General features: G+C 35.6%; 1 protein-coding gene across 2 annotated transcripts in view; it reads left to right on the top strand.

Annotated features, from left to right (window-relative positions):
• The window catches only part of LOC130070531 (neuronal acetylcholine receptor subunit alpha-7), a 30,788-nt gene extending 13,848 nt beyond the window's left edge, over positions 1-16,940 (top strand). For both annotated transcript variants that reach the window (XM_056234950.1, XM_056234949.1), the window contains exons 5-10: positions 2,703-2,782; positions 7,415-7,582; positions 9,542-9,736; positions 12,000-12,086; positions 13,000-13,109; positions 16,094-16,940. In XM_056234950.1, coding sequence (XP_056090925.1) covers positions 2,703-2,782; positions 7,415-7,582; positions 9,542-9,736; positions 12,000-12,086; positions 13,000-13,109; positions 16,094-16,672 — 1,219 coding nt within the window. In that variant the 3' untranslated portion in view covers positions 16,673-16,940. The remainder of the gene's footprint in view (positions 1-2,702; positions 2,783-7,414; positions 7,583-9,541; positions 9,737-11,999; positions 12,087-12,999; positions 13,110-16,093) is intronic.
• The last annotated feature ends 7,060 nt before the right edge of the window (positions 16,941-24,000 follow it).

Genomic DNA, 24,000 nt, shown 5'->3' on the forward strand with positions numbered 1-24,000 from the left:
GGATCCCAAATCCCGATCCCAAACCCCGATCCCGAAGCCGGATCCCAAACCCGGATCCCAAAGCCGGATCCCAAACCCCGATCCCAAAGCCGGTTCCCAAACCCCGATCCCAAAGCCGGATCCCAAACCCCGATCCCAAACCCGGATCCCGAAGCCGGATCCCAAACCCCGATGCCAAAGCCAGATACCAAACCCCGATCCCAAACCAGGATCCCAAACCCCGATCCCAAAGCCGGATCCCAATCCCAAAGCCGGTTCCCAAACCCCGATCCCAAAGCTGGATCCCAAACCCCGATCCCAAAGCCGGATCCCAATCCCAAAGCCGGTTCCCAAACCCCGATCCCAAAGCTAGATCCCAAACCCCGATCCCAAAGCCGGATCTCAAACCCCAATCCCAAACTCCGATCACGATCCCAAACCCCGATCACAATCCAAACCCCAATCCCCGATCCCAAAGCCGGATCCCAAACCCCGATCCCAAACCCGGATACCAAACCCCGATCACTATCCAAACCCGGATCCCAAACTCCGATCCCAAAGCCGGATCCCAAACCCCGATCCCAAAGCCGGATCCCGAATCCCGATTCCAGGTGGAAGAAATCCAAGAACCTGCTTTCTGCTTTTTCCCATGTTTATCTTTCTTTAGTGTGTAATGTTGCTGTTTGAGCATGAAAACGTTCTCCTCTATATCAGTGTCAGTGTTTCTGAAACGCCTCCATTGTAGTCTTGAGTTTCTCCCGGGAACGAACACGTCACAATATTCCTCATTATAATAATTCATACGCAGAATAAAGGGACGAGGGCCTGGTTGAGTTAGTTAGTAGTGTGTTAAACTGGTGGTTTTGGTTATGAAAAGGGGCGGGACATTTCCCAAACACACTCGAAGCTCTCGACCAATCACAACACACTGCTCCAGCCGACCAATCAGAGCACAGTGTGCTTTTCAGAAGGCGGGGCTTCATAGAGACAGGAAGTAAACAGAGCGTTACTGACAGACTGGGAAGAGAGGAGCCGCAACAATGGAGAATATGAGGAGAATAATCAACATTCAAGCAGGAAAACCTGTTCTAGTAGAGCCTGAAACACATCAAGACTGTAAAATACGGCCTTTTTAATTATTGCATGCAAAACTAAATTAAACTTTAATGTGTATCAGGTCAGTCGACTTACTATGATCGATTCAATTGAATTTTTACAATATTATTTAATAGCTATGATCATTTCAGTCTAGCTGTGCAAATGTTGCATCATCAAATAGCTTAAAAATCGGAAAGTGTGTAAATCTTTATTGGATTTCTGTCGATTCCCGTCTCATCCAGGAGCGACTGTATCCGAATGCATTGATTACAGTGATTTAAGGGAAGTCAGTGAAGACTGAGACTGTGTTTTTCTCACTCAACCCTTACAGGGAGAATTAGCTGCCCGTTTTCCACAGCGACTCTTTTATTCTCAGCACTGCTCATTTATTTTGACCTTCACATATACTTTAAGATTGATGATTAATTTAATTGGATTCAAAATGTCCATTCAGTTGGGTTACACAGTTCAAACACAAGCTAAGAAACTTAACGTGAACACAAGAGAAGATATGAAGAATGCTGTTCAATGCTGGGTTTGTTAACTCCTGTACAAACAGTGTTTATGATCAGACCGCATTGATTATAGATTTATGTCACTGTTGAAGATGTTATCTCAGCTTTCGTCTCTTCTTGCACACGTTCCCTTCATCTCTGTGTCAGAAAAGAGCGAGGAAGTTCAGTGAAAGAGGGGTTTGGCCTTTGATTGCTGTCATGGCTGAATCTCTCTCTCTCTCTTTGTCATCTTTGGCAGTTTTGTGGCTTCTTAAATAACTGTGATTTACGCCGCTGACTCCCGACTCGAGCCGCTCCTGGTTTATAGTTCTGTTTGTCCTGCTGAAGTTGCACGCTGATGCACTTCCAAACCTCCACATGACCCGTCAAAAGTTTGGACACGTGCACTGCTTATTTATTATGGTTATGAATATGAATATCTGGGAATGATTCAGTTTTATTTTTGTTTTATAATAAATATTTTGAATTAGCTTTTATTTTGATATTTTTAATGTTTATTTTTTGGTAATTTCTTTCTCTTTTTTTTTTGGTATTTAGGGTTTAATTGGTGTTTAAAAGGTTAATTTATTTTTATTTCAGTTTTAGTTTTTATTTAATAATTTTAGTGTTTCAACATAAACTTATTTCAATTTATTGCAAAGGCAACATTTTTCATTTTTAAGTTTGTTTTTAAATCAATATTTTATTTTATTAACACAAATTAATATCTGGGAATCATGCAGTAATATTTGGTTTTATTAATATCTTGAATTAGCTGAATTAGCTAAAAATGTTAATTTTTGTTGAATTTTGTCATTTTAATGTTTTTTCTTAAATACTGGGAGTAATTTTATTTTGATTCAGTTTTAGATTTTTTATTTATTTCCAGTTATTAATTTTAGAGCTTCAACTCAAACTTTTTTCAGTTTATTGCCAAGGCAACGTTTCTAATTTTCATTTAGTTTAAGTTGTTTAACTAATATTGATATTTAGTTTTATTCCAGCTTTATTTTAATTTATTTTTATTTTTATTAAACAACAATAACCCTGGAATGATGTTGTGATCAAAGCGTGACACAAAAGAAAACTCATATATATTTGAGCCTCTTCTTTGTCTGTGGTTTCTTACAGTGCTGATGAGAGATTTGACGCCGCATTTCACACCAACGTGCTGATCAACTCTTCTGGATACTGCCAGTACCTGCCGCCAGGTAAAATACTCACAAAACTCTCCATTTCTGCCTGTTATGATGATGGGATGAAGTCTTCATGTGGCTGTGTTAAGTTATCGTGCTTTCCAATTCCTCCTGGGAATGTACATTTAAAAAATCTATTTAAAATAAGTTCCACAATACATAGTTCCAAAATACCTAAAGTTGCAAAATACAGAAAGTTCCAAAATACCTAAAGTTGGAAAATACAGAAAGTTACAAAATAAATAGTTAAAAAATATCTAAAGTTAAAAAATATCTAGTTTCAAAATAGGTAAAGTTCCTAAATAAATAGTTCCAAAATACCTAAAGTTAAAAAATATCTAGTTTCAAAATACAAAAAATTCCAAAATACATAGTTCCAAAATACCTAAAGTTCCAAAATAAATAGTTACAAAATACCTTAAGTTAAAAAATATCTAGTTTCAAAATATGTAAAATAATAAAGTTCCTAAATAATAAAGTTAATAAACTTACTAGTTTCAAAATATGTAAAATAATAAAGTTCCTAAAATAATAAAGTTCCTAAAATAGTAAAGTTCCTAAATAAATAGTTCCAAAATACCTAAAGTTCAAAAATATCTAGTTTCAAAATACAAAAAAAAATACAAAATACATAGTTCCAAAATACCTAAAGTTCCTAAATAAGTTCCAAAATACCTAGTTAAAAAATATCTAGTTTCAAAACACAAAAAATTCCAAAATACATAGTTCCAAAATACCTAAAGTTCCAAAATAAATAGTTCCAAAATACCTAAAGTTCAAAAATATCTAGTTTCAAAATACAGAAATTTCCAAAATACATAGTTCCAAAATACCTAAAGTTCCAAAATACCTAAAGTTCCAAAATACCTAAAGTTCCAAAATACCTAAAGTTTCAAAATACCTAAAGTTCCAAAATACATAGTTTTAAAATATCTGTTTCAAAATACAGAAAGTTCCAAAATACCTAAAGTTCCATCTGACAAAAAAAGTAATTTAAACCGGTCTAATAGGTTATAAAAATGTAGGGGAGAACCGGGGCGAAAGTAACACGGGACAAAAGTAACAAAGCGATTTTCTCTGAGCCCTGACTACATTTGCATTTCAAGCTATGACAGCACTTTCGGCATGCAGCCAGTGACCGAGCTGCTAAATCTCACGTGATTTCATCATCGTTTCACGCGGTTAGGTCCGGAAAGCAGTTTTCCAGTATGATAAGTAAATTTCTGAAGCGGTACTTTTTTTTAATTACAAGTTGTGTTTTTCGTTTCATGTGTCACACAGTAATGATCAATCTATAGGTTATTTAGTGCTGTAACACATCCTGAAGTTTGCCTGGTCAGAGTTTTTCAGTATAAAAGTAAATCAGGTTTTTCTATAGGGAAAACAAATGTTTCTTTTGTTCCTCCTCTAATGTGGTGACTTTCTGTGTGTTGCAGCATTTATTAAAACATATTTATGTCATATTATACCAACAGAATATGGCAGATGTTTATGAGGGGGCTTTTAAACCTTAAGTCACATTTAAATCAGCTGATTTCTGTGTCACCATTTTTTTCACTCAATCTGTTTCCATTTACCCTAGTCACATTTAGGTTTTAGCCATACCTTATAGCTTTAACACCTCCACCTATGCATTTGCAGGATTTCTATCCAGATGTTTTTTATGCACATTTTAAATGTAGGCTATGCAAAAACAGCTGGACGGAAACATGACTATTGTTACATTATGTTGAGAATTTATATTATGCTAATTTTATTTTATTTTCATATTTTTCATGTTGAAAAAAACATTTTATAAAATGGATTGACAATAAAAATAAAAAATCTAAACAATTCAAGTATGTACTGTTGGGTTACTTTTGAAACATTTGATGAAACTGAAATTTAAAATGAAAACATGTAAATTAAAATTCTTTTGCAAAGATAAAGGCTAAAATATGTTTGCAGTTACATGTTAACAAGGTCATACTCGGGTATATTTAGGCAAAAAAACAAAAAAAACAAGAGTAACAAAAAAAATCTAGCTTGTATATTGTTGTGTTACTTTTGACCCACCTGTGTGTTACTTTCGTCCCAACTGATGGGGTCGAAAGTAACATGAGCAGTCTTAAGTTCAAAGTGAAATTATACTGAAGTTGTTCTACATTTTTACAAAATACCACCTGGTATTGATAGACCACACTTGTGAGTGACTGACCACAGCAAAAATATATCTCTGTCTAAACCATCATCTTTTAAAAAGATGTTTTTCTGAAAAATGGTACTTTCGCCCCCGCTCTCCCCTACCTACTCACTTCTGTCAATCAGCTAAACCGCTTCCATCCGCAGCGCCGCGTCTCCAGCCTGTCCTGATTTATTCCCATCATCCTAGCCAAGGCTCGAAGTAAATCCTGAGTTTCCCACAGGTCATTGCCACATCATTGTTGCGCTGCTCACGTGCGCTCGTCTCATAAACACGATCCTCGAGACGTGACTCGGAGACAGCGGCGGGGACATTTATCCCTAGTGGAGTTAACAGGGTTCAGGGTGACCTTAACTTCCTGTCACCTGGAAAACACACACTTTCACCTCAGAGTGTTTCGTCTCGATTACTGTGAGGAAGCAGCCACCTGTCCACTGACAGAAATCAACACACACACACACACACACACACGAGTCTCAGCCTGAAAGTGCAGAATGGCTGTGGAAGGCCTTCAGACTCAGAGTAATGAGGAACAAACTAGATTCACAGGAGTTTGTCTTCAGAGGGAACGGTGTCTTTCGTCTTCGTCCGATATATGGGGAATTATTTTTGGCTATGCTTTGGATTAACATATGCTCTTAAACAATAAAGTTCTTTATTGGCATTGATGAACCATGAAGAACCTTGAACATCCATAGAACCTTTCAATTCCACAAACGATTCTTTAGATATCTTAACCCCCGTCCTTCCCTCGCAGGCCCAAGCCCTAAAATTATACTTAATTTTTTTTGTCCATGAACTTATTTTATTTCATTTTGATAATATTTTCTACATTTTTTTTAATGCAATTTTTTTGGAGATTTTTTGTTATTTTTTATGTTATTTACCTTTGAATTACTAGATTTGATCATTACATAATAAATTAATAGTAATTTAAGCACATTCCTCACATTATTTCAACTTAAATTCAAAATAACTCACAATTTCAAGCATAAACCTTTTAATTCACCTCAAAATATGTTACATTGGGTGTCTTTGCCGACCTCTTGAGGAAAAATAATAATATAATATGATATTTCATGACTTTAGATGGCGTTATAGCTCTATATGGAGCAGATGAGCTGTTCCGCTGGGTTCTAAAGCCAGTTCTTTAGCATTCAGATACACATGTAGACATTATAAAATAATTTTTTTGGTAACGTTTTAGCATTTTTAGTTTGAATTTTGAGCATTTTTAGGTTTTTCTATGTGTACTGAAGCATTCCTAAGGGGGTCAAATTGACCCGTGAGGGAAGGATTCAAATAGTTAAATAGTTCCAAAATACCTAAAGTTAAAAAATATCTAGTTTCAAAATACAAAAATTCCAAAATACATAGTTCCAAAATACCTAAAGTTCCAAAATAAATAGTTCCAAAATACCTAAAGTTCAAAAATATCTAGTTTCAAAATATGTAAAGTTCCTAAATAAATAGTTCCAAAATACCTAAAGTTCAAAAATATCTAGTTTCAAAATACAGAAAATTCCAAAATACATAGTTCCAAAATACCTAAAGTTCCAAAATAAATTGTTCCAAAATACCTTAAGTTAAAAAATATCTAGTTTCAAAATACAAAAATTCCAAAATACATAGTTCCAAAATACCTAAAGTTCCAAAATAAATAGTTCCAAAATACCTAAAATTCAAAAATATCTAGTTTCAAAATATGTAAAGTTCCTAAATAAATAGTTCCAAAATACCTAGTTAAAAAATATCTAGTTTCAAAATACAGAAAATTCCAAAATACATAGTTCCAAAATACCTAAAGTTCCAAAATAAATAGTTCCAAAATACCTTAAGTTAAAAAATATCTAGTTTCAAAATACAAAAATTCCAAAATACATAGTTCCAAAATACCTAAAGTTCCAAAATAAATAGTTCCAAAATACCTTAAGTTAAAAAATATCTAGTTTCAAAATACAAAAATTCCAAAATACATAGTTCCAAAATACCTAAAGTTCCAAAATACATAGTTCCAAAATACCTAAAGTTCCAAAATAAATAGTTCCAAAATACCTAAAGTTAAAAAAATCTAGTTTCAAAATATGTAAAGTTCCTAAATAAATAGTTCCAAAATACCTAAAGTTCAAAAATATCTAGTTTCAAAATACAGAAAATTCCAAAATACATAGTTCCTAAGGGGGTCAAATTGACCCGTGAGGGAAGGATTTGTTACTTTTTTAAATTTCAACCACAAAACTCCTCGAATCCATTAAAAAAAATATTATGTGTGTGTATTCGTGGTTCAAGTGCAACAAAAGTCCTAGGGTCTTGGACCCCTCTGATGAACACAATTTTTTTCAAGTTTCGGGTCAAAATGACCCAAGAAAAGGTAAACGTTCTTTAAAAACTGGTTCTTTTAGGAAGTTCACTGAAAGGTTGTTCAGTGGCATCGCTGTGTGTTGAAATAAACTTGACTTGTTCAGGGATCTTCAAGAGCACGTGCTACATCGACGTGCGCTGGTTCCCGTTCGACGTCCAGCGCTGCGACCTGAAGTTCGGCTCGTGGACGTACGGCGGATGGGCTCTGGACCTGCAGATGATGGAGGCCGACATCACCGGCTACATCGCCAACGGGGAATGGGATCTGGTCGGTGAGTTTCACACAGTCATGCTGACTCATTAACATAATCATAAACCATGTTATTTATGTGGTAATCTAACATACTGCAAGAAATACCGTGCTGGTACCATGGTAAATGCACTAAAACACGTAATATTACCATTGGACACTGTCCAGAACAGTTATTATTAATATATTAGTGGTAGTATTTATTAATAGTTTAAATAGTATTTAGTATATTTTCCATTTTCAAAGGTTCAATATTTTAGTTGTTTTGTCTTTTTTTTTACTAGTTTTTTTATTTAGTTTTTGTAATTTTATTCAGCTTAAACTAAACAAAAATTATATTTTAATTAATAGTTTTAATAATTTTGTGTTTTTGTCATTTTTATTAGTTTTTCTAAATGTTTAATTCATTTTTATTTCAGTTTTAGTCATTTTAGTATTTCAACTTAACAAAACAATTATTTTTAATCTAGTTTTAATAATATTGTTGTTGTTTTTTGTCAGTTGTATTAGTTTTTTTAAAGTATAATTGGTTTTTATACATTTTTATTTCAATTTTAATTTAAGTAATTTCATTACTTCAGCTTAAACTAAACAATTTATTAGGATTTTAGTTAAACAATTTTTAATATTTTTTATTTATTTATTTATATCAGTTTTTTTCTAAATGTGTAATTAATTTTTATTCACTTATTTCAGTTTTAGCCATTTTAGTTCAACTGAAACTAAAAGAATTTTATTTTAATCTTACAGTTTTAATAATTTTGTTGTATTTTGTACTTTTTATTAGTTTCTAAACGTCTATTTTTATTACATTATTTCAGTTTGAGTAATTTTACTACAACTTCAACATATCTAATTTTTATTTAGTTTCATTCCAATTTATGTAAATAATTTTGTTCATATATTTTTTCATTAATTTATTTGGTTCATATATTTAATTTTTTTGTATTATTTGGTTTTAGGTGAGACGTGTGATTTGAGATAGATGTTCAGAAACACTTGATGGAAAGTTTTACATAATAGCATCTGTCATGCATAATTTCATACGCTCACACAAAGATGAAGCAGATATTTCCCTCATAACTGCATGTGAAATCATTCATCCGTAAATAAAGTCAGTATTTCACAAGATGCCCTGATATGTATATGACATTTCTGTCTTCCAGAACATTATGAGCGCCAGAAGCTGGAGAGAGTTTGTATAGTTTCAGTGTTGCATAAAATAAATGATCAGGAAAAATAATTAGCTGGCCTCATAAAGCATATGCGTGAAGATGAGACTTGGGGACATAATTATTATAATCCTCAGGCTTGGATCAGGAATGTTTGGATATATAAACTTTGAAATATCTTGGTTATGATGTTTCTCTGTTGCTGGTGGTTCTGGTTTGAGTGCTGGTTCTGATGGTCTGATCGAGGCTGCTGATTGGATGAAGAGCGGTGCGATCACACACACCTGATGATCCGCTGATCCTGATGGGCATGATTTCTGTTCTCATACCAACAATATTTCTGAAAACGTGTCAAGAAGAGCCAAACCTGACCAAAAAATAAATGGTTTCCTGTTGCAAGTTTATTTATGATATTCAATGAAAGTCGATCCTTTAAAGCGAAAAAATACAGAATCTGTTGTGTTTGACTCATGTGTGTTTAAATTTTGTTGTTTATGATTGTGTTTGATTCAGTTCTGTTTGATTCCTTGATTTTGTTTGATTCTGTTATGTTTGATTTGGTTCTTTTTTGAGTCTGTTGTGCTTGATTCTGTTTGTTTGATGGATGGTTCCCCAGGTGTTGCTATGCGGTTGCTAGGGTTTTATGGGTGGTTGCTAGGGTGTTGCTATCCAGTTACTCGGCTGTTATTGGGAGGGGGGTTGACAGGGTGTTGCTATGCAGTTGCTAAGGTGTTATGGGAGGTTGACAGGGTGTTGCTATGCAGTTGCTAGGGTGTTCTGACCTGTGTGTGTGTGTGTGTGTGTTGTAGAGGTTCCAGGCAGGAGGAATGAGAAGTTCTACGACTGCTGTAAGGAGCCGTACCCTGACGTCACCTTCACCGTGGTCATGAGGAGGAGGACGCTTTACTACGGGCTGAACCTCCTGATCCCCTGTGTGCTCATCTCCACTCTCGCCCTGCTGGTGTTTCTGCTGCCCGCCGACTCCGGGGAGAAGATATCGCTGGGTCAGACGCATGCAAAACACACACCTCTTTACAGTTTTTTACAATCACTTTGCACCTATTTTCAGAACCTTGATGTCATTTTTCAAAACTCTAGACACAAAACTCAAAACGGTTATCACTTGTAACACAGGCTGTCTAATGTTCAAAACATTGCATTGTGCATTCACATCTTTAAAGAAAGCTTGCACTTGCACAATCATTGGTTCAAAAAACAAATTTACTGTGAAATACCATTGAAACATAACTATAGATCACCCACACACAAGCAACCGATAGTTTCACTGTCATTGTTCGTACAATCATTAAATATTGTAGAACAAAATAGGTGATACAGGTTTCATTATGGTACTACATGTACAGTAAATACATCTCTGTGAAAGCACTGGAGTAGTAGAGAGAATACAGACATAGTGGAATCATTGAACAAAGTGTGTAATATATTGATGCAAAACACTACAGTACAATCACAACATAGGTTTATTGGAATCAAATCAAAACAAAAATATAAAATATTAGGCTACATCCATGGATATTGTAGTCTAATTGGTTCATGCTCCACGCTAATTGGTGACAATGAATCTCGTTATCTTGAAACTTTCATGATTTACTGTAAACATGGAAGATTGTGTGTCTGTTTCCATACAACTATGCATTACAGTAAGAGTAATGCAACAGTTACTTATCATTTTGAGCAGTTGTATCAATTGATAGTTAGATCATTGTAAGGAAATGAATAGACACTCATTTGAAATGTAATGTGTGAATTGCCTTTTGAAATAGTAGTACTTTGATGTTAAGTTGTGTCATATTGAACAGGTGATTTTTGTTGAATGAACAAATGATCTAAGTTTTATGTGTATTGTATCCAAGCAATTGAGAAAAGGGTTAGAGTTTTGAAAAATGTGTATTTTGATCATTGGTTGTGAGTTTTGTGTCTAGAGTTGTGAAAAATGACATCAAGGTTCTGAAAATAGTAACAAAGTGATTGTAAAAAACTTTAATATGAGTAGTGAGACTGAATGAAGTGTTCTGCTTCTCAGATGTCTCTCCTGAGGAAAGTCTGCTCTTGCTGATAAATGGGTTTGAGTTCAGCAAACAAGAGCTGCTGATTTTACAATACAAGAGCGTCTAATGCTCAGTGTGTGTCCTTAATTTCATGGTGTCTTAGTTCTGTGAGTGAGTGTATGAGTGTGTGTGTGTGTGTGTGCGTGTATGAGTGCGTGTGTGAGTGAGTGAGTGAGTGAGTGTGTGTGTGTGTGTGTGAGTGAGTGAGTGTATGAGTGTGTAAGTGAGTGAGTGTGTGTGTGTGTGTGTGTTTGAGTGAGTGAGTGTGTGTGAGTGAGTGTGTAAGTGAGTGTTTGTGTGAGTGTGTGATTGTTTGAGTGAGTGAGTGAGTGAGTGAGTGAGTGAGTGTGTGTGTGTGTGTGAGTGTTTGAGTGAGTGAGTGTGTGTGTGTGTGTGAGTGAGTGTATGAGTGTGTGAGTGTGTAAGTGAGTGTGTGTGTGTGTGTGTGTGTGTGAGAGTGAGTGAGTGAGTGAGTGAGTGAGTGAGTGAGTGAGTGAGTGAGTGTGTGTGTGAGTGTGTGTGTGTGTGAGTGAGAGAGTGAGTAAGTGAGTGAGTGAGTGTGTGTGTGAGTGTTTGTGTGTGTGTGTGTGTGAGTGAGTGAGTGTTTGAGTGAGTGAGTGTGTGTGAGTGTGAGTGTATGACTGTGTAAGTGAGTGAGTGAGTGTGTGAGTGTTTGTGTGTGTGTGTGAGTGAGTGTTTGAGTGAGTGAGTGTGTGTGAGTGTTTGTGTGTGCTGTGTGTGTGAGTGAGTGAGTGTTTGAGTGAGTGAGTGTGTGTGAGTGTTTGTGTGTGTGTTTGTGTGTGCTGTGTGTGTGAGTGAGTGAGTGAGTGTTTGAGTGAGTATTAATAAATATAAAATAATGATATTTATTCATATACAGTACAATATATTCAAAGCATTATACTGTGTGTGTGTATATATATACACACATATATTTATATATATAATATAACATTAGAACATTTATTCCTAATAATTGCAATAAACTAATTTCTATTTCTACTAATTTAATTAACCTAATTGTATGCTATCTAGAGTTAGCCCAGGGCAATTCAGAAACTTTTTCAGAAACAGATACAAATAACTTATACAATTAATACTTATTTAATATGCATTAATATAGAATGGCTTTGCAGTGGCATGCAGTGAACACAGATTTAACGTGTTTTTCTGTCCTGTTCTTGTTGTTTTATGACAGGAATCACAGTGTTGCTGTCGCTCACCGTCTTCATGCTCCTGGTGGCGGAGATCATGCCCGCCACGTCAGATTCTGTGCCTCTGATTGGTGAGTGGAGCTGTCAATCACAGCGAGGGGGCGGGGCTTGATGTAATGAGTGGCTCAGATGGAGAGAAATGACGGAGAGACCCTGAAAATCGAGATGCCGCACATTCATGGTTGTGTATCATTCACGAACGGGCCTGTTAGAAACCAGTGCGATCATTCAGCCTAAAACATGACATGTCCGTTCACTAACACACACCGTCACAGAGGGAAAACCCATCCAACAACCTCAAACAAAAGACCATTTGACATGTTTGTCTGGAATCTGTTTGACTTTCATGATAACCATGCTGTTGTCACTTTACATTAATAGAGTATAAACTGCTGTCATGTGATTTTATTTCAAAAGCAGCCAATAACATCACATAAAAATAACCTAATTTTAAATGCGTCAAATGTTGGTTATCCTTATTTACTTTATTTTTGGTAAATCTGTATTCTATATAGTCCTGAATTTTGATATATGAATTTTCCTCTATTATAGGTCGCTTTGGATATAAGCATCTGCTAAATGCATAAATGTAAGTGATAACAGGGTTGCAAAACTTGCAAACTAAAAAAAGTAAATAGTAAATACAATTCGAATAAGATATTTGACACTTGTAGGACCAAAAACAGCATCACATGATGGAATTGTGTGAGGAACAGATGCAAATTTAAGTTATTATTATTAACTGAATAATTCCACCTCACCTACTATGATAAATCAGTTAAAATAAAGAGTCATTTTACCGTGACTCCTTTAGTGTGCAGGACTGAGAGATCTCGAGGGTTCGGGTTTGCTGAAGCTTGACGTTCTGTAATGGCACAGTGTGTTTCTCACAGCTCACACACACATCACTGAAGACCTCATGAATGCTTCATCTACATGCAGGGATTGTTGTGGATTCAGTGTGTGTGTGTGTGTGTGTTTCAGCTCAATATTTTGCGACCACCATGGTGATTGTGGGTCTGTCCGTCATCGCTACAGTCCTGGTGTTGCAGTATCACTATCACGATCCCGACGGAGCCAAGATGCCACGATGGGTAAGAGAATCTCAAGCAGATTTTTTTCTTTCTTTTTTGTATTTTGTTTTTATTTCATTATTAATATATTTTCATATTTTTTACTTTTTGCTACATTTATTTATTTGTTTGCCAAGTTGACTTTTTTTTTTACTTTTTAATTTTGTTTATTATTTATTTATTTATTAGTAAGTTATTTACTTGTTTGTTTCACTTTTTATTTAGTATTTAGTATTATTAACATACTTTTTATGTATTATACATTTTTCTACAAAAGCTTTACATTAGCATTTATGTATTTATTTATGCATTTATTTATTTATTTATTATCCCATGCCGTTTTTATTTTTATATATATGTATTTGTTTGTTTGTTTAGGTTTTTTATTTAATTTTCTTAATACATTCTTAATATATTTTAATTGTGTGTGTATTCTTGCTACTTAAGCTTTATATTACCAAAGCATTTATTTATTTGTTTGTTTGTTAATTTATTACGGGGGTTTCAATTTTTTTGTTTAATTTAAAATTTCGGTTGTTGTTTATTTATTAATTATTTGTTTGTTTGTACGTTTATTTGTTTGTTTCACTTTTTGTTTAGTTTTTTTTTTCATATATTATTAATATATTTTTGGTAATGTATTTTACATTTTTGCTACAAAAGCTTTACATTACTAAAGCATTGATTTATTTATCCCATTTTTATTTGTTTGTTTGTTTTCTTGTTTCATTTTTATTTAATACATTATTGCTATTTTTTTAAGTTTGTGTTTTAGGTATGGCTACAAAAATTATATGTATTTATTTATTTTATTGTAATTAGATTATTTTAGTAGTTTTATTATAGTACACTTAATATAATATTTACATTTACATAAAATATTTATTTATCCCATTTTTTATCTTAGTATTTAGTTTTTATTCCATACATTATTAATATAAATTTTTTTGAAATTAAATGTCCAAATACTTCTGGGGGCTACTGTATATACTGTATGTTTAATGTTATTGTTATATATATATATATTTTTTTTTCTATAATAAAAGTAAAGTTACAACAGTCTCTCTCACTCTGTACTAGAAGTGTTGAAGGTTAAAGTGTCTTTCCGAGCGCCGGTCGCCTCATTCTACAGAGGACGTGTGACATGAATCAGAATCGATTCACACCAAATGCATGAGACTGGACACTAGAAAACAAACTGTGTGCAAATTTGTTTTCTAGGCACACTCTTAACCTAGCCAACATGAAATATTCATTTCCATTTTTGCTTGAATAATATATGTCAGGCCTTCGTTGTGTAGAATGACAATGAATATTCAAGCACCAATTAAGAGGAAGCCGCGTACGCCTCCAGAAATCCTACAGCGTTATGATGAGTCACCTGCATTGATTCAGTCATATTGACTCAGCGAATCTTTGAGTTATGCAAATAGTGCTCAAACAAACTAATCACGAAACACAGTAGTATTTGCATGGATGAGATCGTTACTTCATTAGCCGTGTTTCCACCGCAGGAACTTTCCCCCAGAAACTAGGAACTTTTGTGGTGTGTTTCCACCGCAGGAACTAGGGTCTAGATGAAGCTCCGGGTCAATATTTCCCCCTCTGAAAATCCCTAATGCGAGGTGGTACTTTTTCAAAGTTCAGGAACTTTCAGAGGTGGAACTTGAGCGCTGAACATGCTGATTGGTTGAGTTCATGCCGCATTTTGATTGGTTGACTCCTTGCAGCATTTTGATTGGTTGACTCCTTGCAGCATTTTGATTGGTTGACTCCACGCAGCATTTTGATTGGTTGACTCCATGCAGCATTTTGATTGGTTGACTCCATGCAGCATTTTGATTGGTTGACTCCATGCAGCATTTTGATTGGTTGACTCCTCGCAGTATTTTGTTTGGTTGACTCCATGCAGCATTTTGATTGGTTGACTCCATGCAGCATTTTGATTGGTTGACTCCATGCAGCATTTTGATTGGTTGACTCCACGCAGCATTTTGATTGGTTGACTCCATGCAGCATTTTGATTGGTTGACTCCTCGCAGTATTTTGTTTGGTTGACTCCATGCAGCATTTTGATTGGTTGACTCCACGCAGCATTTTGATTGGTTGACTCCATGCAGCATTTTGATTGGTTGACTCCTCGCAGTATTTTGTTTGGTTGATTCCATGCAGCATTTTGATTGGTTGACTCCATGCAGCATTTTGATTGGTTGACTCCATGCAGCATTTTGATTGGTTGACTCCACGCAGTATTTTATTTCAACCACCATCTGTTGCGGTGCGTGCAGTAACAGTTGTTTGCTGTTCGAATCAACAATGAAGTTTAATAAATTTCCCCCAGACCTGTTGCTGTCTGCATTTCCACCGTGGTCTAAGGTATCGGGAAGATTAGGCAAATTAGTCTGGTGACGTAGGACTGAGCGCTACTTTACAGTTCCCGCTGGACTTCATCCTCTGAATTTAAGCTTAATAAAGCCTGATCCTCGTCGTCGGCCCATTTTTTAAACTCCATTGTTGATTCGAATAGCAAACAACTGTTACTGCACGCACCGCAACAGATGGTGGTTGAAATAAAATACTGCGTGGAGTCAACCAATCAAAATGCTGCATGGAGTCAACCAATCAAAATGCTGCATGGAGTCAACCAATCAAAATGCTGCATGGAGTCAACCAATCAAAATGCTGCATGGAGTCAACCAAACAAAATACTGCGAGGAGTCAACCAATCAAAATGCTGCATGGAGTCAACCAATCAGCATGTTCAGCGCCCAAGTCCCACCTCTGGAAGTTCCTGAACTTTGAAAAAGTACTACCTCGCAACCAGGGACTTTCGGAAGGGGGAAATATTGACCCGGAGCTTCATCTAGACACTGGTTCCTGCGGTTGAAACACATCCCAAAGTTCCTGGGGTGGAAACGCGGCCAATGAAAAGGTGCGAAAGCCCCTATTGTTCCGGGTTATTTCGGTGGAAACGCGGCTATTCATGCTTGTGTTTTGTTGTCTAGACCCGCGTTCTCCTCCTGAACTGGTGTGCCTGGTTTCTCCGCATGCGCCGGCCCGGCGAGGAGCGGATCCGTCTGGCGTGTCACAACAAACATCCCCGGCGTGGGAGTGTGTCGAGCGTGGATCTGTCGGTCAGCCAGGGGGCGCTGCAGCCCGCCAGCGGGAACATGCTGTACATCGGCTTCAGAGGGGTGGAGGGCGTCCATTACGCTCACGATTCTCACGGCGTGCTCTGCGGGCGTCTCGTGGCGTCCACTGAGGACGACGTGCTATTGCCGGGGTCGACGGTGCCGTCGCTAGGAGGCGGGGCTGGGATCAGGGGCGGAGTCAGTGGAGGTATCGTGGGTGGGGCTTTGGAATTGGAACTGGCCAAAATTCTAGAGGAAGTGAGGTATATCGCCAAACGATTTCGCGACCAGGACGAGGACGAGAATGTGTGTAACGAATGGAAGTTCGCGGCGGCGGTGATCGATCGTTTGTGCCTCATGGCGTTCTCTATTTTTACAATCCTCTGCACAATCGGGATCATGATGTCGGCACCTAATTTCGTGGAAGCCATCTCGAAAGATTTCTTCACCTGATGCCTGACGTTCTTGCCGCTAACTTCGTCATTTTACGTTTTTTGTACATCGCTCAGAAACGACGAGATTCTTGTGTAATGGGAGTGCAAATGACATGCTAACTAGGGCTGACCGAAATCACATTTATGCACTTTTTAATTGTCCTCATCTTATTAACTAGAGATGTTTTATTACATCTCTGATTTAAACGAGCAGCGTTAAGGCCTGTTCAAACCAAGGACGATAACTATAACAATAAAGATAAAGATATCGTCCACAGCATGACTATAAAGATATCGTCCACAGCATGACTATAACGATAAAGATACCGTACACAGCATAAAGATATCACCCACAGCATAACTATAACGATAAAGATATCGTCCACAGCATAACTATAATGATAAACATTTCGTCCACAGCATGACTATAACGATAAAGATATCGTCCACAGCATAACTATAATGATAAAGATATCATTCACAGCATAACTATAACGATAAACATTTCGTCCACAGCGTGACTATAATCATAAAGATATCGTCCACAGCATAACTATAAAGGTAAAGATATCATTCACAGCAATGCATAACTATAACGATAAAGATATCGTCCACAGCATAACTATAATGATAAAGATATCATTCACAGCATAACTATAACGATAAACATTTCGTCCACAACATAACTATAAAGATAAAGATATCGTCCACAGCATAACTATAAAGGTAAAGATATCATTCACAGCAATGCATAACTATAACGATAAAGATATCGTCCACAGCATAACTTTAAACATAAAGATTTCGTCCACAGCATGACTATAACGATAAAGATATCGTCCACAGCATAACTATAACGATAAAGATATCATCCACAGCATGACTATAACGATAAAGATATCATCCACAGCATAACTATAACGATAAAGATATCATCCACAGCATAACTATAACGATAAAGATATCATCCACAGCATAACTATAACGATAAAGATATCATCCACAGCATAACTATAACGATAAAAGATTTCGTCCACAGCATAACTATAACGATAAAGATTTCGTCCACAGCATAACTATAACGATAAAGATATCATCCACAGCATAACTATAACGATAAAGATATCGTCCACAGCATGACTATAACGATAAAAATACCGTACACAGCATAAAGATATCACCCACAGCATAACTATAACGATAAAGATATCGTCCACAGCATAACTATAATGATAAACATTTCGTCCACAGCATGACTATAACGATAAAGATATCGTCCACAGCATAACTATAATGATAAAGATATCATTCACAGCATAACTATAACGATAAACATTTCGTCCACAGCGTGACTATAATGATAAAGATATCGTCCACAGCATAACTATAAAGGTAAAGATATCATTCACAGCAATGCATAACTATAACGATAAAGATATCGTCCACAGCATAACTATAATGATAAAGATATCATTCACAGCATAACTATAACGATAAACATTTCGTCCACAACATAACTATAAAGATAAAGATATCGTCCACAGCATAACTATAAAGGTAAAGATATCATTCACAGCAATGCATAACTATAACGATAAAGATATCGTCCACAGCATAACTTTAAACATAAAGATTTCGTCCACAGCATGACTATAACGATAAAGATATCGTCCACAGCATAACTATAACGATAAAGATATCATCCACAGCATGACTATAACGATAAAGATATCATCCACAGCATAACTATAACGATAAAGATATCATCCACAGCATAACTATAACGATAAAGATATCATCCACAGCATAACTATAACGATAAAGATATCATCCACAGCATAACTATAACGATAAAGATTTCGTCCACAGCATAACTATAACGATAAAGATTTCGTCCACAGCATAACTATAACGATAAAGATATCATCCACAGCATAACTATAACGATAAAGATATCGTCCACAGCATAACTATAACGATAAAGATATCGTCCACAGCATAACTATAACGATAAAGATTTCGTCCACAGCATAACTATAACGATAAAGATATCGTCCACAGCATAACTTTAACCATAAAGATTTCGTCCACAGCATAACTTTAACCATAAAGATTTCGTCCACAGCATAACTATAACCATAAAGATTTCGTCCACAGCATAACTTTAACCATAAAGATTTCGTCCACAGCATAACTATAACGATAAAGATATCGTCTACAGCATAACTTTAACCATAAAGATTTCGTCCACAGCATGACTATAACCATAAAGATTACGTCCACAGCATGACTATAACGATAAAGATATCATCCACAGCATAACTATAACGATAAAGATATCATCAACAGCATAACTATAACGATAAAGATATCATCCACAGCATAACTATAACGATAAAGATATCATCCACAGCATAACTATAACGATAAAGATTTCGTCCACAGCATGACTATAACCATAAAGATTTCGTCCACAGCATAACTATAACGATAAAGATATCATCCACAGCATAACTATAATGATAAAGATATCATCCACAGCATAACTATAACGATAAAGATTTCGTCCACAGCATGACTATAACCATAAAGATTTCATCCACAGCATGACTATAACCATAAAGATATTGTCCACAGCATAACTTTAACCATAAAGATTTCGTCCACAGCATGACTATAACCATAAAGATTACGTCCACAGCATAACTATAACGATAAAGATATCATCCACAGCATAACTATAACGATAAAGATATCAACAGCATAACTATAACGATAAAGATATCATCCACAGCATAACTATAACGATAAAGATATCATCCACAGCATAACTATAACGATAAAGATTTCGTCCACAGCATAACTTTAACCATAAAGATTTCGTCCACAGCATAACTTTAACCATAAAGATTTCGTCCACAGCATAACTTTAACCATAAAGATTTCGTCCACAGCATAACTTTAACCATAAAGATTTCGTCCACAGCATAACTTTAACCATAAAGATTTCGTCCACAGCATGACTATAACGATAAAGATATCGTCCACAGCATAACTTTAACCATAAAGATTTCGTCCACAGCATGACTATAACCATAAAGATTACGTCCACAGCATAACTATAACGATAAAGATATCATCCACAGCATAACTATAACGATAAAGATATCATCAACAGCATAACTATAACGATAAAGATATCATCCACAGCATAACTATAACGATAAAGATATCTTCCACAGCATAATATAACGATAAAGATTTCGTCCACAGCATAACTTTAACCATAAAGATTTTGTCCACAGCATAACTTTAACCATAAAGATTTCGTCCACAGCATAACTATAACGATAAAGATATCGTCCACAGCATAACTTTAACCATAAAGATTTCGTCCACAGCATAACTTTAACCATAAAGATTTCGTCCACAGCATAACTATAACCATAAAGATTTCGTCCACAGCATGACTATAACGATAAAGATATCGTCCACAGCATAACTTTAACCATAAAGATTTCGTCCACAGCATAACTATAACGATAAAGATATCGTCCACAGCATAACTTTAACCATAAAGATTTCGTCCACAGCATAACTTTAACCATAAAGATTTCGTCCACAGCATAACTTTAACCATAAAGATTTCGTCCACAGCATGACTATAACGATAAAGATATCGTCCACAGCATAACTTTAACCATAAAGATATCGTCCACAGCACAACTATAACGATAAAGATATCATCTTTGCTTTTTAGAACGATTTTTTTTCCAGCTGATGAACGATAAAAACATTGACAGCCAATCAGAATCCATCCTGCTTTAAAGAGCTCGAGCATTTAAAGAGCCAGATGCCAAAACTGCAACGCACACTTATAATAAACAGAACGATACCATCTGCTGGTGTGGACACCAATATAGTTATCGTTATAGTTATCATTCATGGTGTGAACGGGCCTTTACTGTTAGTAAGTTTCATTTATTTCCATGAAGGATTTCTTGTCAAAGAATCATTTTGAACACGGATTCATCGATTTATTTGCATCACTTCAAAAGTCCGTGTGGCATTTTACATTTATTTAAACGTTTTAGTAAAATATGTGTAGGTAAATATTGCTGTAGATGTATTACGTTTGTGCATATATATATATATATATATATATATGCACAAACATGAAATATATATATATGAAAATCATTTAATGTTATTGTTCTTCAAATTCTAGATTATTATTAGATTTTAGTTAAATTTATATGAAACATTTTGAACCCGTTTGTCTGCATTGACTGAAATTATGGTTCTTCAGATTTTAAAGCAAGTACTGTGTTTATATATATTTATATATATATATATATATATTAAATGGTTGAAAAATAATACATTTTGTTAATTATACTGCTCAGCCCTAATACTACATGTGTTAACCCTTGATTGCTGTGATGTTGATAATGCATAAATAAACCGACAGGACTCTATGACTAATGATTCATTAAAAGATAAAGATGTTGGTTTGAGCTCAAGGTTATTAATATTAATGACTTACAAACAGCAATACAGGTTTTAATTGTGATATTCGTTGTATGTTGGTTCTCTGTGTAACTCTAGGTGAGATTTCATGTGAGTGTTGAAATGAAGTTTGATGTGTTTTTGATGTACAGTGGGGTCCAAAAGAGTAAGAAATTAATTGCTAAATTATATTATCATCATAACAATTAAGTCGTGTGTTCAAATCAAACCTGTTTTGGAACCATATTGTGTTGTTTGCTAGTTTTTCAGGCCTGATAGATTCACAAATGCTGTTTTACATGAAAACACTTTATCATTTGACTAATAAGCAGCACATAAACACACTCTTATGTGAATTACACACGCAACTATTTAAGAGTCATTTTGTCTTCTGGAAAATCAGTTTGAACCTTTTATAGACCTTTCCCAGCATCACATTTTCTTTCAGGTCTCCTGGTTTGTGAACCCTGTATAAATAAATGTATTTTTCTATTAAAATATTCTGTTTTATGTGTCTCAGAGGGTTTTGGTGGAAAGCATTTCAGAAGCTTATGGGGCTTTTGCATTTCAAACCAAGTCAAATTTTGTCAAATGCACTACAATACTGCTTTTTTTTTTCATAAGATGTGCCTTGTGTCTATTTATCAAAATGTTTATGTGCACTTTTAAAAAAAATTCATGTCTTCTGAAGCCTTTTGATAGTTTTGTTACTGGAAAGGATGGAAATTCAATGCATTGTTAATGCAAAATCTTCCTATCCGCAAGCACGGATGAGATTGAGCAGTAATGAAGCTGAGACTTAAATTTGAGGCTGTTCCTTAGATAAAAAAAATGGTGTAGAAACAATTTTCACTCAAAAACGGCGAGTAAATTTCACAAATAATTACGAAGACGACATTGAATTAAACCTGATTTTAGACTGAAATAATATTTTTTTGCAAAACGTACTCCAATAATCTTTGTTAACAACATCGAAAAATATTTTTTTAGAGTGTATCATGTGACAAGTCATAAGGACTAATGTTACAATACTTTTAGAGCCGTGTTTTTGCTGTTGACAACTCCCTTTCTATTGGTCCTTCGATGTTGCGTCATCCTATGACGCTATAGGGAAACATTTCTCCTAGAAATATTGAAGCCTGATTGGAATAATGCATTGCACCGGAATGGCCAATGGCATTCAAGCGCGCGAATTAGGTGCGGGAATGCCTCTTATATAGTGTGGCGCTAAACAAAATTTTCCCTCAAACTTAACGGAATAGTTCACCCAAAACATGAAAATTAATCTACTCAATGTTGTTGTGCATGTATCTTTAAATGCAAATGAGCTGCTGCTCAGCCTGTACAGCTCATGCCTCGGATACTTTGCCAAAAACTAGAACATTTGTTTGGTTTTGATGATCATCTCTATCATGTTCACGCTCGCGTGAGATTACAGTTCTTCATCATCATTATTATCAGCATGCATTTAAAACCATATGAGTCTAAACTGCTGATATATGGTTTTCTGAGCGCACACACCCGAAGCACGTGCACAGAGAGCTGGATGTCAGACGGAGCGTCCCGTGAGTATTAAACTGAGTTCTCTTTCACGTCTTATTGTGCTTAAGCGAATAATATACAGTAACTACTTCTGTTAATATAAATCAACAACAAAAGAAAAACAGAAAATCACTCACTGCTCTTGACTGAATAACTTTAGTAGCTTTAATAAGATTACATGTCTTAAATGCTGCTGTTAAACGCTCTGGCGAGGAGATAAACATGGCGGACTGTGTACAGCTCACTGAGGGGGCGGGGCCTATGCTAATAGGGTGGAGTCAGTCTAGTTGTGGGCGGGGCCTGTGCAATGTGACGTCACTGTGGAGCTCATTCCTGAACGGCTCATTTTGAGACACTGTTTCAGATTTATGGGGAAAATAATGGATTTTTACGGGGTGGATGGATTTTCACCACAGTAGGGTGGCTGTGTACACACACTGCAGACATAAATATGTTCAAACACAATATAAAAGTGAATTTTGCATAATGGGTCTCCTTTAAATAATATCCTGGCTCTTCCAGCTTTGTAATGCTCGAATTTTTTAAGCTCCAAAAAGAGTATCCATCATAAAAGTAATCCATACGACTGCAATGGGTTAATAAACGCCTTCTGAAGCGCAACAATGGGTTTTTGTTAGAAATAAAGACATAGTAATACAATTAACTGAAGAACTGAATGATACTGAATAATAGACTTCCAGGACCGAAGCCTCACTCCTGCTAAACTCCAGATTTTGAGGAAATCTTCCAGATGGATCTGCTATGTTCTCTGGAATAATCCATCACAGCAGTTAAACACGAGAGAAAGCTCACACTCACTGTCATTAGTGCCTTCAGTTTTTCTTCTGCATGATTCTGACTTTACAGAAGAACGACAGAAACATTCAGAATGAGAGATTGGCAGGAAAGCTGGAGGAAAGGGAACAGATGGGAACTCCTGGCACACGGAGACTAGCTCTTCTCAAGATTTCAGGAAAGCATTTTTTCTGCTGGATAAGCAAGTATCATATTCAGGTAGCCAAAAAAATAACGCTCAGAAGAATAATTGTTGCTTAATTAGTGAAATTTGACACGTGCTCTTCCAAAAATGGGCTCTAAAAGGTATTGCCCTGCTGTTTTGTCGGACATGTTGAACGATGGGACCCACTGTTATAATGCATTTGGTTTTCTTTGAGGTACTGTGTAAATATAGTTAATGAACAGGGTAATCATGCAACTTTCTTAAACCAGTTTTCATCAGACATCACTACAACTCGAACAACACTAGAAATATTCATTCAAAAGTTTGGGCTCGGA

This window comes from Rhinichthys klamathensis, unplaced genomic scaffold (genome assembly GCF_029890125.1).
Source record: "Rhinichthys klamathensis goyatoka isolate OS25496 unplaced genomic scaffold, OSU_Roscu_1.1 h1tg000409l_1, whole genome shotgun sequence".
NCBI lineage: Eukaryota > Metazoa > Chordata > Actinopteri > Cypriniformes > Leuciscidae > Rhinichthys > Rhinichthys klamathensis.